This window comes from Prionailurus bengalensis, chromosome B2 (genome assembly GCF_016509475.1).
Source record: "Prionailurus bengalensis isolate Pbe53 chromosome B2, Fcat_Pben_1.1_paternal_pri, whole genome shotgun sequence".
Lineage (NCBI taxonomy): Eukaryota > Metazoa > Chordata > Mammalia > Carnivora > Felidae > Prionailurus > Prionailurus bengalensis.
The window spans coordinates 44,546,505-44,568,797 of NC_057349.1; the positions used below are offsets into that span (position 1 = coordinate 44,546,505).

Genomic DNA, 22,293 nt, shown 5'->3' on the forward strand with positions numbered 1-22,293 from the left:
CTGATTCTTTAGTCTGTTGTCATTCCGTCTTTCTTCTCTTGCCCAGCCCCTGTCCCAGGAAAGGGAGACAAGAGGGGGCTTCCGTTGCATAAGCAGGGAAGAAGGCTAACACTTAAATCTAAATCATCAGTTGGCAAGTGGGCATTGCTGGCCTCATGCTGTCTAGATCCCCCTAGGGCCACCGGAGGTCATGGGATGGAAGCAGGAACAGGAGTGCGATGCCAAGAAGCCCTGCTCGTCTTCCCTGGGAAGCCCGATGTCAGCCCACAGCAGTAGCAGAGCTCAGTGGACGCAGAGGTGTGCACTGTCCCCGAGAGCTGGGGACTAATAGCAGGACCTACAGTACTCATCCTCGGGAGGCTCATAGGATTAACTTGGCCCAAGAATGGCAAAGCCACCGGGAAATTCTTTTAAAAGACACCTCACACCCACCCTAGATCTGTCCAAGCATAGCATCATGAAAGTATTTTGTATCGACTGCAACCTCAGTTAAGGCTATATTGAAGCTGCATCCCAGGTTAGCTGGCCATAGTGTGTTTCTCCCTTAACTACGCCAAGCCCAAGTCAAGGCAGTTGCTACAGTCTTGTGTGTATGTGTCATTTCTAAGAGTTAATTTCAAAAGGGAATCCCAAAGGCTACAAATCCACCCACATTTAAGTGAAGGTGGCTAATCCCTGCCCTAAGCAAGAGAACTGTTCCTCTGCTGAATGCAGAGGGGAAAAGCCACAGGAAGCCACAAGTAGTGCTGTATGAAGCTGCCAGAGCTGGGAAGAACCAGCTGGCTCTGGAAGGAGAAGGAAGGGAGGGTGAGCCCCGCCCAGCTGCTGGCGCTGTGTCTGCAAGCTGTCCAGCCTGCTGACATCAACGGTAACATTGCAGCCCTGAGCTGACTCACTGACTAGCTTTCTCGAAAAAGGAAGCGACGAACAGAGAGAGCAAGTGGGTTCTCTTGGTTCCAAGCTGGAGCCCACTCATATCCAAACATACTGCTGAGCCTTACAAGAGCTCGGCCCCGTGGACACATGAGGAGGTCACGCTGCCGGGAATGACGTGGGTTTCCCTACATTTCACTCACTGAGAACCCATGAGGAAGCCTTTCCCACAAAAAAGTCTTTGACCAATTCTAACCATGAGAAGGAGGTGCATGAATCTGACAAAGCTTGCCTTAAGGCATTGTGGAAGACAGAAAGTAATTTCACAGGAAACTCATGATCTTGAGCTAAGAAGGCTCAAGCTCATCTCAGTGATTCAACTGTTTTGAACTTGCTAAGTTTGATTAAATTAGTATTATTTAATAAAATCATTAGTTGGATGCATGCCATTAGAATTGGAATATACCTGGTACATAATTCCAAAAGGAGCTACTGTGAAAAATACTTCTCCCTTATTAATCTCTGACTCACAGTTCTCATCTACTCGGTTCCCCTGCGGGTGGTGATTCTTACCCATTCCTCGCGTGTTCTTCCTCCCAGTCGATACTTACACCAATAAAGAGGTATTATATAGTCTCTACCCTTCCCCACCTCTTCTTTAGTTGTTACTAGTTTTCTTATTTTACTTTTTTTTTTTAACACAATACTCGCTCCTTTCGACAAATGCATGCTGTTCCACTGTCCGGGCCTTCCACAACTTCTACAACCAGTTCTCTGTTGAAGGTCATTTATGCTGCCTCCACTCCTTTATTACAGATGACGTTACAAGGAATACTTTACTTGGGACATTCTACACACATGGCAGAGGCACGTAGGACTATTCGTAGGACATAGTCCTGGAGGTACCAGGTCAATCATCAACTCCCATATACTTTGGTAGATAATACCAGATGGCTCTCCATAAGGGTTGGGCTCACGTACACACACATTGGCAACAGACAATATCCCTTTTTCTCTATACTCTCACAACACAAAAAATGGCGTCACACCTTCTCCTCCTTACCAATCTAAGAAGTTAAATTGCATCTCTGTGCAGGTTTCCATTTTAATTTTTCTTGTTCCGAGCAAGGCTAAAAAACCTGTATACCTTTAGGAACCCTCACGATTTCCTTTTCTGTGAACTGTCTTGTTCACAGACTGCCCAATTTTCTGTTGGGTCCTTGGTCTCTTCATTAATTTGTAAAAGCTCTTGATTTTTTTTAAGGTTGTTAACCCTACGTTGCAAACAACTTCTCCCAGCTATTATTCTTTTGATTTACCTATGATGTTTTCTGGCTTACCCATTTATTGTTAAGTAGTTGAATCTTACTTGTGTGACTTCAGTGTTTTCTATCCTTCTCAAAAGAGACTGACCTACTGTTGGGATAATAAGAACAAAGAAAAATTTCCCCATGTTTTTTTCTAGTACTTTTTTGGTGACAAGTCATGTTCATGGTTGTTCACTGCAGACTGTCCCCTGACAAAGTCCAACTGTGGGTAAATCAAAAGTTTCTCTGTGTAAAAAAAAAAAAAAATTAATGGGAAAGTCAGGAGTGAAAGCTACCTCTCCCAAAGAATATGAAGAATTAAGCATTGAAAGTGTTGAACTGAAACTAACTGGTATACAATAAAACCTACTGCTGGCCATGATGCAATTCCTCACCAGCACGTGTACCTGTGATTGGTACATGTGTTATAACAGAACAAGAGATAGTCTCATAAACATAAAATGGAGAAACTGGGCCCGAATTGGAAGCTACTAAGCTTTATCAAGATATGAGTTTTGGCTTTAAAAATAAATTAAAAATATGATATCCAGCACTGGTAATTGATGGAGAAAATAAGCTTCTTTTCACTATATTGATTCTGATTTCATTTCAGTGGATTCTTTGAGAAAGCCAGTGAAGGTGTGGATTAAGCAACGGAAAATGTCATCAACTAATAGACTGCCTTTTCTGAACATGGAGACACCGTGTCTCAGGAAACAAATAAAAGCCCACTTCAAGTCTACAGAATATCCTTTAACGTGGGGCTCAAATACCTACCCCTCCTGTAAAACTGTCAGCAACTTGAGGGAGGATTCCCAGGTTTCGTGTTTTATGTGTGTCTTATACGTAAATGTTTCCATCTAGTATCTCCAGTGTTGGACACAGGGCTCAAAACATAATGGGCATTCCATTAATGTTTACTAAATAAGTTGTTTAGGTTAATCCATCTATCCTCAAAAGCAATTTTAAAAAGGAAAAGAAAAAGCATGTGCAAATACATGCGTTGGGAGAGAAAAATGTATCAATCTCAAGATCCCCAAGAAACTCCTTATAAACTATACACCTCAAGCTCAACTACCATATTGGATTAATCCTACGATATGTATTTTTTCACATTTTAACATCTCTCAAATAGGGATAAATCTTACAACTATAATTGGCAGTGTTTTAATTGCTACCTTGGTAGTATATACAATAATGGTGCATCTCACAATGGACACGGCCTTGAACTAAATACAAAATGATGTCTTAATTCTCATACCTACCTATACCCTGCAGAACGATGAAGCTTGCTAGATAATCACAGATGTAAAGCACCCACACAGCATTTGGGACACAACAGATACTCAGCAAATGCTGGCTCCCTTTCTCCTTAATGTGCATTTATTGAAAGTAGAGTGGTATCATTCACTCTTGAGTTAAAAACGGAAGAAGGCAAAATTTAATTTCAACGTAGAGGATAGTAGCAAAACTGTATTGAGCCCCCACTCAATGGCAAGTGCAGGACTGGGTATTTACACTCCTGATCTCTAGTATACACACTCTGGTTCCAATCTTCCCCAGATCCTTAGAAGACAGCCATGAATTCACGAAGCTGAAAGTCAATTTGTTGGATCCGCCAATTAGTTCTATTAGTTCCTAAAGATGCAAAGTTCGAACTTCAGCACTTCCATGAAGTGGGGCATTGGAAACTTATTTATGTACCTTTAATACTGTGCAACAGTGAAAGCTTTCTGAACAGCTTGCGACAGAGCAAAACAAAACAAGGTTCTCAGTAAAACAAGTGTCCTTTGCAGAGTCAAAAGCTTGAGAAGCCCTAAGTGTGATTAGGTAGGGCTTCCTCAGCAGAAACCAGACAGAAAATCTTGGGGAAGAGGACCAAAATCCAGTCTTGAAAGAAACTACAGTCTGTTTTTTTAAGAGTGTCTTTTTTGGGGGGCACCTGGGTGGCTCAGTCAGTTAAGCGTCCGACTCTTGATTTCAGCTCAGGTCATGATCTTGCAGTTGGTGGGTTCGAGCCCCATGTCAAGCTCTGTGCTGACTTCGCAGAGCCTGTTTGGGATTCTGTCTCCCTCTCTCTCTGCCCCTCCCCTGCTCATTCTGTCTCTCAAAATAAATAAACATTAAAAAAAAAAAAAGAGTACCTTTTTTTCCTTATTTATTTTGAGAGAGAAAGAGACAGTGTGAGTGGGGGAGGGGCAGAAAGAGAGAGAAAGAGAATCCCAAGCAGGTTTCACACTGTCAGTGCGGGGCCCAACGTGGGGCTCAAACCCACGAACGATGAGATCATGACCTGAGCCAAAATCAAGAGTCAGATGCTTAACTGACGAAGCCACCCAGGCGCCCCTAAAAATGACTTTCTCAAATGGACAAATATACGTCTGCTATTGTTTTCTGTATTTTGGGGTAGGTCAGTACCCCTGCCTTCTGCTACAACCTTATAATTTCCTGTGTACCCTTCTGTTATAACATTTGCTTATCACACTGAATTGCACATTATTTGCACAAGAGTCTCCCTCTCGGTGACCGAGCTGCTGAAAGGCCTAGAGACCACCTTTCTTCTTTACAGAGTACCAGACACACAGCTGGTGCTCCACAAAAGGTTGTTGACCAACTGAATGAAACCCTGGAATGTGATAATAAGTAGAATGGCCTGAAATGCCATTAAAAACCTAAAAGCTTATTCACAGAGCTTGCTTCTTTATACATGATGGCCACCCTAAACACAAGCACCACGAAATGTACCTAAGCCTATCGTGTGGCAACAATCCTTTTATAAAGTCCCCTTGTCACCACACAGGGGAGTTCCCCAGAGCCCACAGTCACACCCTGCAAATTAAGTGACTTGACCTTAAATGACCCTCTATGCTGTGGTAACACGGCCGGCCGAGGGCAGGCGCGAGATACAGGCTGAGTTCAGCTAGCGTCTTAGGGCCTTGGGATAATAATCCCTATCTTCTCAGAGATGACCAACTGGTAAATTAAAGACGAAGACGAATCTGAATGGCCAAAAAGCCAACAGTTGAACATACAGCTGGTATTCGCCTTGACTCGCCCTCACTATGTTAAGTGTCTGAAAAGAGCTGGTCTCAGTCAGACCTTAGGTAAGGACAGCTGCACCCTGCAGCTGGTTAACAACAACAAAAAAAATCAGCAACTGTAGTTCCCTCCGCCACAGAAACAGTGGCAAAATCAGAATGCCCAGTGCTGTCCCCAACGCAGAGACTGTCCCAGTTGATTATACAAAGCAAAGCCATCCAGTGTCCAAACAGCGTCGACTATAGTTGGGGGCTGGTGGGGGGAGGACTCTGCCTCTGGGACGTAGGTCTCCTGCATGGTTTCTGGAAGGGATCGAGAATGTCTAACAAAGAGTCATTCTATTACCCAGCAGTCCACAACAACAGCATGGGTTCAAGTCCACTAGTTACACTACAGCATAGTTTTGATCGGTCTTATCTAATGGAAGGCGGGCAGGAGGGGTAAGGTACCCAACTCCCCTGCTGGATTAGCACCAGTTCTTTACATCTGAGGATCGCTGGTCAAAGCAGACAGCTGAAGTAACACTTTATATTGTTTTCAATTGTTGCAGGTCTTCTTAATATTATCATTCTGTAAAAGGTGCATAAAATCCCTTTTTCTATCCTTTATCAAACTGAGACGATAAAGGAATACTGAAATTCCAATCACAATTACTGTCGAACCCAGCCAGTAAGCACTGCTTTACTATGCCATTTTCTTACATCCCGCAGTTTAAATAATCAGTACCTCATTCAATTTTGATAACCACTCGATCTTCCATTTTAAGTAGACAAATCTGGGCCCTTGGGTGGCTCAGTCTGTTAAGCATCCGACTTCGGCTCAGGTCACGATCTCATGGTTCATGGGTTTGAGCCCCGTGTCGGGCTCTGTGCTAACAGCTCAGAGCCTGGAGCCTGCTTTGGATTCTGTGTGTGTGTGTGTGTGTGTGTGTGTGTGTGCGCGTGCACACGCTCAAGTGCACGCACCCCTCCCCCACTCATGCTCTGTCTCTTAAAAGCAAATAAAAGTTAAAAAAGAAAAAAGAAAAATCTGAGAGGGGATGACAGAGAGAGAAGCTGAAGGGAGGGGAGGGGTGAGGAGGGGTGAGAGTAAATCTAGAGATTCAGTTGCTCAATTTTGTTTCCCTTTTTCTGACAGCCACTGAGAAAGCAGACCGTTATCTTCACACATACCATCACCTTTGTTTCTTCGCTAGAGAAAACATCCCCAGCCTAGGAACATTCGCTCAGGCAGCAAGGAATAAATATTTACCATTAGTGGAATTTCCAGTTCTTGGGCACTGAACCCAGATGGCAACCTGATGCTCAACCGCCCACTTTAACCAGTGTTGGAATGGGAAGTACCTCCCCACCCGACACTAAGTGGATGGATTTAAAGGATCCATTATGTGTATGAGTTGGAGCTACTTAGGAACACTTTTTCCATCTCTCTTGCCTCTAGAGCCCGGGGAATAATGGCAGCCATGCACAGTAAACATTCACCAAGTGCTTACTGTGGGGGCACACTCACCTAGCTCCCACAACACCTCATAGGACAGGCACTAATGGCGCTCCCATTTCCTCAGGAACAAACTGAGGCAGAGAGGCCAGGGTTCCCCGCGACGTGCTGCCAGGGCAGGAACTTCACCTGGCACACATCTCCACACTGAGGCTCCGATCTGGAGCCTTACCGGCTGATTAGCTGTATATCCAGCAACCCCTCCTCCCACCCTTGTGGATTTATTCCCTCACACTCCCTAAGTATATAGAAGTTTCTCCCATTCAACCGTAAGCTTCCTTGACCGCACTGACTCTGTCTTAGACCGGTCTTTGCATTTGCCCCAAATGTCCGGTATAATACTGCACATCTAGTCTGTTAGGTAATAGAGATTTGAACACAAAATCACATCATCTCCTTTGCTCTTTAGCAGAGGAAACTTACATACAGACATGAGAGCACTGGAAAGAAACAACGGTCCCACTAAATTCTCTTTTCCAGCTATCCTTCAAAACCAAAGGGCAACTAATGCAATTTATTTATTGAGTTGGCATTTTCCAGACACAGAAAAACAGAATTTATTGCCGGAAACCTACCCCAAGTATTCTTGGGGCCAAAGAAAAATGATCTCAGGTAGAAGCAGAAGCTGCAGAAAGGAACAAGGAACAACAGAAAAGATCAAGATGCAGGTGTTATCCATGGGAATCCTGACGTGAAAAATCGTAATAATTGTGCCTTTTGGGGGCTAAGAAATGTGTGGTGTTAAAATTCAAGACAATAAAAAAACATAATGCAAGAGAAGGATAAACAGAATTAAGGTCTCCTAAGGCCGTTGTGCTGTTTAGAAATAGTAAGAAGTACGCACTTACGAAACATCTCTCATAATTTAAGTTGTGATCTCTACGGTAACCATTAAAAGTACAGTAAAACATGTGTAACTAACAAGCTAAAAAAGGAAGAGAAGTCGAATCATAAAAAATACTTGATTAATCCCAAAGAAGGCAAGAAAGAGGGGGAGAAAAAGAGACAAGACAAATACAAAACAAATAATCAGATGGTTAGATTTAAACCCAAATAGATGAGTAATTACATTAGAAATGTAACCACACTAGAATTCTCTAATTAAATGACAAAAAAGCTGCCGGACTAAATTTTTTGAAACCTTAAATATATGCTACTTACATAAGACTTTCTTTAAATAATGCCACAGGGGGGGAAAAATCAAAGTAAAAGGTTGGGAAAAAAGAGATAACATACAATTTGGAATGCTGTATTGGGGTTTTTAAATAGCTTTGGCAAAGTCCCAATAACTTCCAACTACGGCCCCACTGCTGTTTCTACCAAACGCTGATGCCCTGGAAGGGAAAAATAGATCCGATTCTAGAAGGCTTTAGATGTTGAACTCCAAGAAGAGAGTACTGAAAAACAACTCACACCTTAGATAAAGAAAGAGTCAGGTAGCTGAATGGATTAATAAACTGGTACAACTAAACACTGGAGTATTATTCCGGGCTAAAAACAAATGAGCTATCGAGTCATGGAAAGACACGAAGGAATCTTAACTGTATATTACTAAGTCAAAGAAGCCAATCTGAGAAGGCTACATACTGCATGATTCCAACTATATAACATGCTAGAAAAGGAAAAACCATGGAGACAGTAAAAAAAAAAAAAAAAAAAAAAAGTGGTTGCCAGGGTGGGTGGGGTAGGAGAGAGAGATAAACAGGCACAGCATAGAGGATTTTAGGGGCAGTCTAAATCCTCCACATGATGGTATTGTATCATTATACACTTGTCCAAACCTGTAGAATAGACACTTAGTGAACCCTAAGGTAAACTATGGACTTTGGCTGATTATTGTATGTCAATGTAGGTTCCTCCTTGGTAAAAAATGTGCCATTCTGGTGAGTGATATTGACAATGGGAGAGGCTATGTATATGTCGGAGGAGAAGGTATATGAGAAATCTCTGTACCTCCCTCTTGATTTTCTTTTAAACCTACAACTGCTCTTAAACACTTAAGTCTTAAAAAAAAAAAAAAAGAACACGCCAAAAAGTGAATTTTATTATGTAATTTTTTTAGTACATAAAAAAATTTTTTGATGTCAGACTCTGGATGTGTTTAACTAAAACATGGCTTAATAGGCCACCATGGTTAATAATGGCCCAGCTGTCCTTGCCAGAGGTAACTAAAAGGTACACCAGGCTAATCCTTTGAGTGGAAGCTAATGTGGGTGCTCTCGGGTTCATGAATAGGAAAAACTATTAACCGTTTTTCAACATACGCACGCATAGTCATTTTTACACATTAAGCTTCCATTAACTCCTAGGGCAAAGTCTCAAGTCCCCAGCAGTTACCACAATACAGCGAGAATACAAATCCATCATAAAGTGGGAAGAATAAGTCTCAATTATGCCCCCTGCACTCTGTGTCTTGTTTGACTCAACTAATCTCAGAGATAAGCTGCAGACAATTACATACTGTGTGATTAATAAAAGCTGGCAGCCAGAAATCCATGCTCATTGGCTCTTAAAATGAGAGTCAGAGCTGGGTCCACAGGGTTGCTAGACAATGATGGCCATTATGAAAACACGGAACAAGAAGCTTCATATTGGCTTCTCAGGCTCCATCATCACACATAGGCTACCCCAGAACTACAGAGAAAGCGACGATGCGTGATGCCACTGTTCCTTAAAAAATAAATAACAAAATAGATATTAGAATCTTGTTGGATATAGAGGAGACAGAAGAAAAGCGCTCAAGGGTACAAGAGTCTGGCACTTTGGGACTCAGTATTTTGTTTTGTTTTCGGATTCACTGACTCAGTGATTTTTGTTACGAATCACTCTCCTTGGTACGCAAACACGGTCGCCTCCACAGAAACTTTGGGGCCTACCTCTCCCAACACCTGTGACAGTGCCTGGAATAAAGTAGGTGCTCAAGAAACATTTATGGACCTCAACGGAATCATCAGAGAAACATCCAAAGGTCATTTTTTATAGTCAACACCCTACCACCATCACCGGCACCCCCCAAAAGAGAATTACCCTGAAGATTAGGACTGAGTTTTCTAAGTGATTGCTGAGTATGCACAGAGAAATGAGACAGACTTGCAGAAATCAAAAAGCGAAATAAGTCTCGGCGATTTTTTTGGCAAACCTGACCCAACATCACAAACCTCAAGTCAGTCCTTGTAAACATTTACAAGGAAGACTGTCACACAGATATGGTCACACTGTCTACTCTCCCTAAACTGAAACAGGATGGGCCTCCCTCTCTCAATTCAGCAGTCAAACAAAGCCCTACCTACCCTATTGCTTGTGCCCTTTCAGCTCAGTCATTTAAAAAATATTTTAATGGGGAACCTGAGACCAGAGAGGTTTAGTAATTTGTCCCAGATCACACAGTGGGTAAATTGAGGATCCAGAATTTGGACCCTACACAGACTGATTCCAGAACATACTTTCTTCAAATCTATACCCGCGACACATCTTTCAATTGTATGATTGGGGGTGAAGAGTGGGTATCACTTGATTTATGAAATCAGTATGTGAGGGTAACTTGAATATAAATAAGTCACATTTGGGGTGCCTGGGTGGCTCAGTAGGTTGAGCGTTCAACTTCGGCTCAGGTCATGATCTCACACTCGTGAGTTCAAGCCCCGCGTCAGGTTCTGTACTGACAGCTCGGAGCCTGGAGCCTGCTTCAGACTCTGTGTCTCCCTCTCTCTCTGCCTCTCCCCCACTTGCACTGTCTCTCTCTCTCTCTCTCTCTCTCTCTCTCTCAAAATAAGTAAATATAATTTTAAAAACTTAAATAAGTCACATTCTATTTGCCATTTAAATAAATAAATAAACTTTAAATCACAAAAGTAATGTGTTTTCATTACAGAAAAAAATAAACAAGAAAATTCACTTCTCACTGTACCACCTGGATTGAATGACATAACATTAATGCTTTCTCATTTCCCTATGTTTATATTTTCCTACGCTTGCATTTTTTTTTCTAATAAGACACCTTCTTTTCCCTTAAAAATTCATCATGATCATCTTTCTACTTTACCAAAGATTCCACTCCACCAAATGCTAACATTGCATCGATCACAATTTACGTTTCTTGTAGGGATCATCGAAAAGACCTAGCGGCTTATTCTCCAACATCTAAATCCTCAAGTCGCCTGTTTGCCCTGCCAGCTCTTTCCCTGAGTCAATATTCCAAGGAAGCCCATTCATGTTTGCCTCTCAACTCCCTTACTCGAACGGCAGTCATTTCATCCAACTAGAGATTAAACATCTTCCTTTCCTTTCCCCCAGATCCAGCTAACTCGAAGCCAGCTTTAGTTGTGAGCCATACTTTTGGTATCATTCTCAGGAAGTCACAAGACACTACTGCGTGCCTTTGAATGTTTACCACTGCATCTGTTCATAATATTTTTTTCTGGGGGCACCTGGCTGGCTCAGTCAGTTAAGCGTCTGACTTGATTTCAGCTCAGGTCATGATCTCATGGTTGGTTCATGGCTTCGAGTCCCGTACTGCCTCTGTGTGACAGCACAGAGCCTGCTTCGGATATTCCCTCTCTCTCCCTCTCTCTCCCCCTCCTCTGCTCACTCGCACTCTCTCTCTCAAAATAAACAAATAAATAACAATAAATAAATATATACTTTTCCTGAAATTCCACATTTCAAAGAAGCCAAAAATATACCAGGAGTTTAAAGACCACCTTCAGTACCAATTAGCACCTATAAATTTTATCCACTCGCTTAGATAAAAGAGCCACCTCTTGACTGCTTACTTCAATAGTGAAGAAAGACTACACTGTTAGTACAAAAAAATAAAAGCACTTGGACCTCTTGGATATATAAAATTGAGTCCCTTGATACACAAAATTTGGTACAGAACAGTAGTGAGTTAGAGTTGATGGGGGGAAAAAACTCTCTCCAGCTCTTTAGGTAATGAGTTTGGAGCACTGGAAAATAACATCGACAGAATGGCCTTTTAAATTTTAAGTGGGTTTTATCAGGTCTCGGTGGCAACATTTTCTTTACTTTGGGAATACATTCAGAAACTTTAATCGAAGTTTGTGAGAAACAGAAGTCAATACTCAAGTTTGTACTTAATTCACGGCCTTTCAGGGAAGCATATTATGATTAAAGGAAAGGCTGAGTAAAATCAGGTATGTTATCATCATAACTACCATTTGTAGAACATCTTCAACGTACCAGGACTTCCATATACTTTATTTCTAATCTCAATTAGCCCTATAAGGCCGGCTTACAAATGAGAAAATAGAAGTAGAGAAAGGGGAAGTAACTTGCCCTTGGTCACCCAGATAATAAGTGTCACAGCCAGGATTCAAATCCAGCGCTGCCTGGCTCCAAAGCCAGAACTCAGTGACCAGTGACTATAAATAAGTCACACTCCTGGGTCCCCTCTGTTCCCATCTGATGTACAGATTGAACAAGCACAAGAAGAAGACTTGATCAATCTTGTTACCTACTGCTGTCAGCATCACGTGCAACCTCAGAAGGTAAGATTGAGTCCTCCTAAACTACATCACAAAAAATATCCTGGGGGAGGGTTGGGAAAGGGGAGAATAGGGGGAGAAAAAAAAAAAGTCCTCCTTCTTGGATTTGTTCAGGTGTGTTATGCAAAATGAGACCGTACATGGGATAACGAGATCTGGCTGCATAGTCTGAAGACAGAACATACTCCAAACACGATGATTCTCAACTCTGCACCCCCAAATTAACACCATTTGGAGAGCTTTTTAAAATACTGATTTCTGGGGCGCCTGGGTAGCTCAGTCGGTTAAGCATCCAACTTTAGCTCAGGTCATGATCTCATGGCTTGTGAGTTTAAGCCCTGCATCAGCTCTGTGCTGATGGCTCAGAGCCCGGAGCCTGCTTCGGATTCTGTCTCCCTCTCTCTCTGCCCCTCCGCCGCTCACGCACTCTCTCTCTCTCTCAAAAAAAAAAAAAAAAAAAAAAAAAAAAAAAAAAAATTAAAAAACAAATTTTTTTTTAAATACTGATCTGTGGTGCTCCACCTACAGATTCTGATCTGACTGGTCTACAGTGCAATCCAAGTACCAGAAATTTTTTTAAAGTTCTCTAGATGATCATAACGGACAACCACCGAGAACCACACTGTCCCAGAAGGGGAGTGTGTGTGATCCAAACACCCAATATCTGTATTTTTCCTTATTATATACACCTGGTAAAATCTGAACACAGGGACCCACAGGTTAGTTGGAAAGACCAACAACCCAGGGACATTACCTGGGCCGTATCTTCCATCAGTCCCCGAATCTTCTCCACGACATCGTTGCGCCGGTGCTGGCGCAGGGCACTGATGAGCTGGGCGAGGCTGGCCTCAGGCCCCCGGATGGTCCAGTGCTGCAGAGCTGCGTAGGCCCGCTCGTGGTCGGCCGTGTACCCGTTCGAGAAAGCGGCCACCTCCCGCTCACTGGCATTGCACAGAAACTGATAGATATCCTTCCACTGGCTTCCCACTTGGGCTGCTACGAGCTTCAGGATGTCAATCCCTAAACCAGAGAGAAAATAAAATGAAAAAACAGACACAGGCACACGAGGAAAGGTCTTTCTTTATATATGGCGACTGTTTTAATGACCTAAAAGAAGCATGCTCTCCCCTTGTAATAACATCCAAGGGAGTGGACTGCCTTCTATAAGCACTTAACATACACAACCCCTCCTGGGGACTAGTCAGGTACCCTCCTATAAATTTCACTTCCTGAATATGGAACCAGAAGAAGGCACAATCCTGGAAGTACAATAAATAGCCCCCAAAACGATGTTTTGAAAGCCAAATCCAAACAAAAGAACCAGGGACTCCTTTGTTACTGCTAAAAACAAGTGCATCCACAGCTCCTGAGTGGCTCAGCTGCTTACGCGTCTGACTCTTGATTTCGGCTCAGGTCATCACGATCTTGCATGGGTTTTCGGGTTTGAGCCCCACATCAGGCTCCGTATTGAGAGTGCCAAGCCTGCCTGAGATTCTCTCTCTCCCCCTCCACCGCACACCCTTTCTCTCTCTCTCAAAATAAATAAATAAAACTTAAAAAAAAAAAAAAAAAGTGTAACCAGAGGCCCCCGGACTAAAAAAGTGGTGAAATTAAGAAATTAAGAAATTCATGAGATTAAGAAAAAAGTAAGCCATGGATTAAAAGCGCAGTGGGCTTTATCCAGCACCATCTGGGTAGAGTGTTCAGATTCTGGAAATAATGTCCTTTATGTCAACTGACGGTATGCCCAGCCATTCCAGCCCAATGGAGGCACTCCTTAAGAACCTCTGGCTCCTTGTGCTCTAATCCTATGCTCAGCAAGCAATTTTTTCATCTATTATTCAGTCTCCAAAGCTGACTTGCACAGTTAAAAGGGAGACAACAACCAAAGTGAGACTATAATAACAATAGCTATTATCTCCCCGGTTTTATGTCTCAGGCACTAGCTCTTGGAACATCTTTATAAAGCGTTAACATTCCAACCACACGGATAAGACCACAGCACCTAGAAAAGTTAGACAATCTGCCCAACAGCACAAAGGCAGCTGGGTCGGAACTGAACCTGACTCACTGGATCACATATTATACGGTCACTCTGGCGGATCGGTCACTTGTAAACTCCGTCAGTGTGGGTCTAAGGGACCCAGATCTGATGAACGCAGGGTGAAATGCTGAGTCAAATCCCAGCAGCTGCAAGCTCGAGGTGAGTGCCTGACATTGACCCTCTGTGAGGTGTGGCTCTCCCTTAGCAATACGCTTTGGTGTCTTCCTGTACACAGCACCTTCTCTCGGCATTTACACGTTGGCTTTGCCCAAATTGATACACGGCATTACAGAGAACCTCACAGTTGGGGACCTGGCAGGCAGTTTACCACAACAGGGGGTGAGCCCTCTCAGCCAGTACCATGTCTTCGAATGAGGCCGTGCTCCCATGCCCAGATACCGGAGGTATTATGTTAACTGTTATGTCTTTAACACACTAACTACTCAAAAAAAAAAAAAAAAAAAAGGAGTCAAGCTCCCACGTGAAGCTTAGGGGAAAAAGAAGAAAAGAAGAGAAGAGAGGGAAGATTCCTGGGATCGAGAACTGAATTTTTTAATTAACTAGAGGTTAACCAAGGGGAAAAAGTCTTTTTTTTTTTTTTTTTTTTTTTTTTTGCTTCAGTCAGTTCTTGGGGAAGTAATTATAAAACTAGCTCTCAATGTTTGCCTAAGAAAAGAGCAACACTAATTCCAGAAGTTTCTTTGAAAAATGGAGAGCTTTGTGTTTCCTCGATGTCAATCCTTACTCTGCCATGCAAACCTATAGAGGCAGATTTATCTGCAAGATTGCATACATATCCTGAACCAACCACCCGCAACTGGCTTTTAAAAATAAGTTCCTGGTAGAAGGCTGCTTTCTTGTCAACTCTAAGAGTAGAATGCCACAAATTGAGGCATTACTGTACTTTCCACATGATTTTCCCTGGGCAGTGTGAGATACACTTGAACTAGTTGCTTTTCAATTTTCATGGCAATGTTCAGCCAGATACAGAGCTTTTGATTTCAAGCAACAGACACCTAAAAAAAAAAAAAAAAAAAAAAAAAAAAAAAAAAGTCTATGTCCTATTTAAAACCCTGCAGGTAACTTTAAGGAGACAGCCAGCTCTTTGTGATTGATGCGGTAGGTTCTTCCAAATACCAAGAGGCTTGTTCATCCCTGAATCTTAATTTAGGTTAATTTGACTAAGGCCCACAGTGTCTTACACGAAAACATGACTGCATTTTCTTGTACATGGGACTTTTGCCTAAATCTTCATAATGCCCGTGACAGTGTGGCTTTGGGCAAACCACTAACTGTCATGTCCATTTCCTCATTTGTACAATGGAGATACTCACTAGAGTCCCTGGGGATGGGCTGATTAACATTTTCTATAGAGTTGATTTATTTTTGGAAGCACCCCGTCATTATAAATGCTCCATATACTAAACACTAAAACTTAAGACTAAATGCATTTCTGATGCAAATACACAGCCTAGAGTAATTACAGAGTTTAAAAGGCTCAAACCTAACAACAGTTCCCTCTCCCCAAACCCAGTATTTATACTTTGTTTCAGTCACAAAATAAAGAAAAAGGAGGAAAAAAAGAAAAACACAAAGAATGGATACACTGAAACTTTCCTTCAACTAACTGACTGGAAGCTAAATTTAAGGCCCACAGATCAGGTCTCATTTTATTTCTTTCTTTATTATTTTTTTAATGTTTGTTTATTTTTGAAAGAGGGAGAGAGAGAGAGCGTGAATAAGGGGAGAGAGAGAGGGAGACACAGAATCCGAAGCAGGCTCCAGGCTCCAAGATGTCAGCACAGAGCCCAACACGGGGCTCAAACTCACAGGCGGTGAGATCATGACCTGAGCCAAGTCGGACGCCTAGCGGACTGAGCCACGCAGGCGCCCCTCATTTTTTTTTTTAATGGCAGAGAGAGCTACTGGAGAGAGCAGCCTTTCCACACCACAGGGGATCACAACACAGCAGGAGACGGGCCAGTCTGAACTGGCCCAAGAGCCTACGGCCCCTGGTCCCCACCCCCACAAAGGGGAAAGAAAGACCTGTGGAGTATTTCAAGAATATTTGCTGAGCGGCCACTGCGGCTTACTGCGTTTGCTGGACTGATGACCCCTACAGAATTTTAATGCAGAAAGAATGATATCGCCAAGAAAGTGAAGTAATGCCAATGAAATGGAAAGTGTGATGGGCTCTGGGAGTGCTCTTTACTTAGAAAGAAGTTTTAGGCAAAACTAAGCCATACAACTATAGAGAAAAGCAGTAGGATAACAAAACCACATTGAGATAGTTACGTGGGGGCTGCGGGAGCGAGGCGGAGGTTACCGGGTAACGAAACAGAAGGGACTTGAGAGGTAGTCACAAGGTTCTCTTTGTCAAACTGGATGCCGGGGAAATGGGTCCTCTTTTTATCTTGTTACTTTATTATTGGTTCGAGATCAGCTAGCCAGTTAGTAGTATCTCTACTGCAGTTAATAGGGAACGTGGTGTAGGACAGGAGCCTTATTATATGCTGAAATTATGAATGCACTTGGGGTCGGATACAGTGTGTATGCTTCTTCCTGGCCTGTTATTACTGACCAAGCAGATGCTGGGAAAGTTTTCTGTGGGTGGGGCTAGTAAATTTATTTTTCTTTAAAAATTATGGTGCCCTTGGGGCTCCTGGGTGGCTCAGTCGGTTGAGCGTCCGACTTCAGCTCAGGTCACGATCTCGCGGTCCGTGAGTTCGAGCCCCACGTTGGGCTCTGGGCTGATGGCTCAGAGCCTGGAGCCTGCTTCCGATTCTGTGTCTCCCTCTCTCTCTGCTCCTCCCCCGTTCATGCTCTGTCTCTCTCTGTCTCAAAAATAAATAAATGTTAAAAAAAAAATTTTACAAAAAAAAATTATGGTGCCCTTAGGGGGGAAGTAAAGGGAGGTCAGCACAGGTTTTCCGTAAAGGGCAACAGTAAATATATTAGGTTTTGAGTACCGCCATGATCTCTGGCCGAGGTCTCTTCCTCGACTCTGTTGTGATGTGAAAACAGCCATAGATGATACACATGAGTGTGCCTATAAGAACCTTTGTTTACAAAAACTGGGGGTGGCCTATGTATGGCCCACACACTGTACTTTGCCACCCCCTGAAGCAGATGCACTTAAAAGGGACCATAGCGGGGCGCCTGGGTGGCGCAGTCGGTTAAGCGTCCGACTTCAGCCAGGTCACGATCTCGCGGTCCGGGAGTTCGAGCCCCGTGTCGGGCTCTGGGCTGATGGCTCGGAGCCTGGAGCCTGTTTCCGATTCTGTGTCTCCCTCTCTCTCTGCCCCTCCCCCGTTCATGCTCTGTCTCTCTCTGTCCCAAAAATAAATAAACGTTGAAAAAAAAAATTAAAAAAAAAAAAAAAAAAGGGACCATAGCTTGGGGGCGCCTGGGTGGCTCAATCAGTTAAGCGTCGGACTTCAGCTCCAGTCATGATCTCACAGTTCATGAGTTTGAGCCCCGCATCGGGCTCTCTGCTGTCATGATTGAGCCTGCTTCGGATCCTTTGTAACCCCCCGCCCCTCCCCGACTTTCTCTCTCTCTCTCCCTCTCTTTCTCAAGAATAAACAAACATTTAAAAAAAAAAAATAAAGGGATCATAGCTAGATTATCAAATGGCACAAAGATTTAGAAAAACATCTTGTTAAAAGAAACACCCTGCCGACACACACACAAGACAATGAGAGTTCTCGCCCCAATCATTAATGTGAAATGGGGGTAACTGAAAGAGAGACCAACCCTGGTCCTGGTCAACTGTCCTATGCAAGTCCCAGGTTTTTATCTATCCCGGAGACAGAGGAGCTGAATAGATGGGACTCATTTAGCTGAAAGGGATGCCACATCTCATTCCTTAGGTTGAAAAATAACACATCCCTCCACCCACGGAAGTGCTGACAAGGGTGTGAAGCTTAACTTTGCTCTTCCTGTGATGTCAGGTCCCGGAGCTCTGAGAACAAAGCTTCTAAAGAAATCAGCATAGGAGTCAAACAAGCCCTTATCTGCCAGATAGTTGCTAGGGGCTGTGTGTGAGAAGGTGGCCCTGGCCCCAGGACACGGCTTTTGAATTTTGAGGAGCAGGTAGCGGAAAGATCATGAACTTAGTCATCACAAGATACGGTTTCAAATGCCATGACTTGTTAGTTGTGTGACCTTGGGCAAATGACCACCCCTAAGATTTCAGGGTCCACATCAGTAAAATGACAATGCCACCTCTGATCTCATAGGGTAGGTAAGGAGATTTATGGGATCGGGCAGTAAAACCGTCAAGCCGAGAGCCTGAGTGCACATCGGTTTCGCTTCCTCTGTCCCCTCCACCTCTGCAAAGACAGGTCGTCGAGACAAAGGACCTGAAAGATGGCAGGGGTTTTGCAGAGACCTAGGGATTATAGCTACTTGACAATGAAGGCCAGCACCAGCATCCTGGCTTCCTGTGCTTTTTGGAACCTCACTGGCACATACCAGAAGGGGCACCGCCACACAGAAGGGCACCATCCACAGAAAGGCAGATGTGAAAGAAAACTGTTTCTGCCCCTGCAACATGCAGGGCATCCTATCAGTACTCACTGCTGACCTTGCCCAGATTGGCCACCAGGGAACTCAAGAACAGAGGCATGAAGGAGGTCACTGACTGAGCTATTGTGGACACAATGGCATTTTTCTAGTGCATCCTAAAATCCTGAATTAGATATCATCTGGGTGACGACATTAATTTGAGGCTCATTTTGTTAAGCCCAATGTCAGCTCCAATATGCAAAAAAAAAAAAAAAAAAAAAAAAAAAAGAGTTCCACCTCTTTTCCTAAAAACCTGAACTGCCCTTTATATTCAGAGAAGGTATTAAAGCTCTTTCTTTTTAGAGATAAATATCTGAAATGAGTGCCATCATTAAGAACCCACATTAAAGCCTCCCCGGACGAGGTATGAAGGACAGTGATGATGGAAACAAAGGCCATCTGTAACCCACAACACAGCACCTGGTTTCATGCCGTGCACCCGGCTTCAACAGAACGGGTGCGTGGAAAAGATGAGTAGGTTATAAGCCTTGTGATGGTACCAAATTCTCATCATTTAAAAGATTCGAGCATTCCCACTGCATCTCCCATACTTGTGAAATGTAATGTCTGTTCTCATTATTCTTCTTAGAAAGAGAGGTAGAGCGACGAATAACGAGAAAATTCCCATAGAGGCAATTAATACACAACTTCCTCCTCCCTGGACAGATAACTCCATAATTATCTCTATGCTGGTTTCTCTACACGCAACAGTCTCCTGCGATGTAGACACACGAAAGAAAGAAGGAAAGAAAGAAAGAAAGAAAGAAAGAAAGAAAGAAAGAAAGAGAGAAAGAAAGAAAGAAAGAAAGAAAGAAAGAAAGAAAGAAAGAAAAAGAAAGAACGAGCAGGATAAATGAGCTCAAGATTATCTCCCTTCTACCATCATCCTAATTCCTCCCCCCGCCCCGACATTACTCTTTATCAACACGTGCTGTGTCCTCAATGTACAGCAAGTTGGAAATCTCAGTAAAAGCCTGGCTTTAGCATTCCTAGAATTGATGTTCTTCCCTATCCAATGGTCATGTCCTCATTGGTGCCTTTTCTGACCTCCTTCTTCTGCCTGAGCCCCACGTTGGCTGTGACTACCATTATCCCCAGCACCTGCCAGAGCCTAGCACATAACGGGAATTACAACGAACATCTTGAATGAATGAATGGGAGCCTTTTTTTCTCAGCTTTCCCCTCTTGCCTGAACACCCCCCCACCACCACCACCTTTTATCATCTCATTAATCTCTATAACTGCAGCCATCGAGAACCTGAGGGGCCACATGCTGACACACCCTCGTCACGTAACCGTGCCAGATCTCATGTGGTCAACAATGGGTGGAACCTGGGCTTCCTGGCACAGGGACCCAGTTCTTGTGCAAGAGCCTCTCCCTCTGGCAGTGCCCTCTTCCCAGTGAGGGTGGTCCACCACAACCATATCAGGCACCGGAGGAAAAAGTCTCCTAGACTGTGTGCCCCTGCAGCCAAATCCTCCTGCGGAGAGAGGCTGTCTAGACCAAGGTCTGTCTGGCCCAATTACACAGTAAGTGCTTCTAAAAGCAACATACCCGGGGCGCCCGGGTCACTCAGTAGGTTAAGCGTCCGACTGCAGTTCAGGTCATGATCTCGTGGTTCGCGACCTCGAGCCCTGAGTCGGGCTCTGTGCTGACAGCTCGGAGCCCGGAGCCTACTTCGGATTCTGTGTCTCCCTCTCTCTCTCTGTCCCTGCCCCACTCGTACTCTGTCTCTCTCTCTCAAAAATAAAACTAAAACAAAAAATTAAAATAAAATATAATAAAATAAATAAATAAATAAATAAATAAATAAAAGCCACACACCAAAACCATGCACCTGTGTTTGGTAGTAACTAGTATGGTTACGGGATGGTTTTAAAAATGGGATTATCAACAGGAATCACTCTCAACGCATCACACAGGAAACTACTTTATCAGCACTTGGGAGCTCAGTACGCCCCAAGTTAAAAATACTCCTTTCCTCTAGTTGGAAGTACAAAAGTTGAAAGAACTGCTTAAACTTCATTTTAACTCGAAAAGTGACTTCCGAAGCAGAATTAATCACTATCTTGTTGAAGGCTCAATGGACAATCACTATAAGCTCAGATGAATCTCAAAAGCTACTAAAAAAAAAAAAACCACTGTGCAAAGGTCTCATAAAGCTAATGATGGGCTGTCTACCAAAGACAAGTTCTATCAAAACAGTAGACAATTTTCCAGATGGAAGAAATAGATACCACTGATGCTGTGGGGAAAACTAATAACCTTGTATTTCACTCCGTGGAGGAAAACAAAAAGCACAAGGCCCAAGATGCCTCCTTTCTCCTGGTCTTAGTCTGTGTTTGAAGCTGTTCATTTATTCATTCGACAAAAACATATCGAGCCCTTATTCTGCACCTGCCACTGTCGTAGGCACTGGGGACACTGTGGTGTACAGGGCATAACAAAAGCCTTTCCTGCATTCCACTGGGAGATATGGAAACTAGTAAGATATTTAGCGTGATAGACAGCGAGGCATGCTGGGGAGAAAAATGTAACAAAAAGTCACTGGAGACGTTTGAACCAAGGAATGGCACCATCTGACTTCCATTTGAGCAGGGTCATTTTGGCTGCCGTCAAGAATACATGGAAGGGATACAGGTAGAATAGAAGCCACCGGTCAGAGGTCACAGCGATCTCCCCAGGGAAGGGACAGTCATTTGGGCCTGAGGGGCAAAATGATAGGAAAGGGTCAACCTCTGAATGTATTTTGAAGGGAAGGCTGATGAGATTTGCTACTGGGTTTGCTGAATATGGGGGGAGATAGAAGGAGTCACTCTAACATTTTGGCCTGAGCACCTGGAAGGCTGGAGGGGCCTCTTTCTGCAATGGGTAACTGATGTGGAGGCGTGGCTTGGGATTCAGTTTAAACGTTTTAGGTGTCGAACGTCTAGACATCTGGGTCTATCGGGCAAGGGAGAGGATATTTGTATATTACATTCAGGTTCAAGAACCAAGATGCACTTGGGAATCACCAGCAGATAGACGGTATTTAAAGACCTTAGCCACCAAGGAAGGGAGAGTGTACAGGTAGGGAAGAGGTGCAAGTCCTGAGTTCTGGGGCTGTCCACTGTTTATAGGTCAAGTTAAAGAGGAGGAACTAGCCAAGGAGATGGAGAAGGAATAACCAGAGAGGTGCGAGAAGAACCAGGAGAGAACAGTGTCCTGGAGGCCAAGGTAAAGAAATGTTTCAAGGAGAAGGGGATCAAGAATGTTAAATGCTGCCAATAGGCCATGCAGATTCAGAGGAAACTGAACTGAACAGACAAAATCATGTTGTCAGACTCTACAGAAAAGACGCAAGATTGTAGCTAAAATACTGCCATATTTCACTGATTCTAAGACATCTGAATGCATATTTCAGTCAATGCCTTTTCATATCTTGGTTACAGTGGATTTTCTTCCTTAGTGGTATTATAT

General features: G+C 43.4%; 1 protein-coding gene across 1 annotated transcript in view; it reads right to left on the minus strand.

Moving 5' to 3' along the window:
- Positions 1 to 22,293, minus strand: part of TNFRSF21 (TNF receptor superfamily member 21) — a 76,511-nt gene that overhangs the window by 16,515 nt on the left and 37,703 nt on the right. Inside the window, exon 4 of the mRNA XM_043591608.1 lies at positions 12,975 to 13,240. Within this exon, the coding sequence (XP_043447543.1) occupies positions 12,975 to 13,240 (266 nt within the window). The remainder of the gene's footprint in view (positions 1 to 12,974; positions 13,241 to 22,293) is intronic.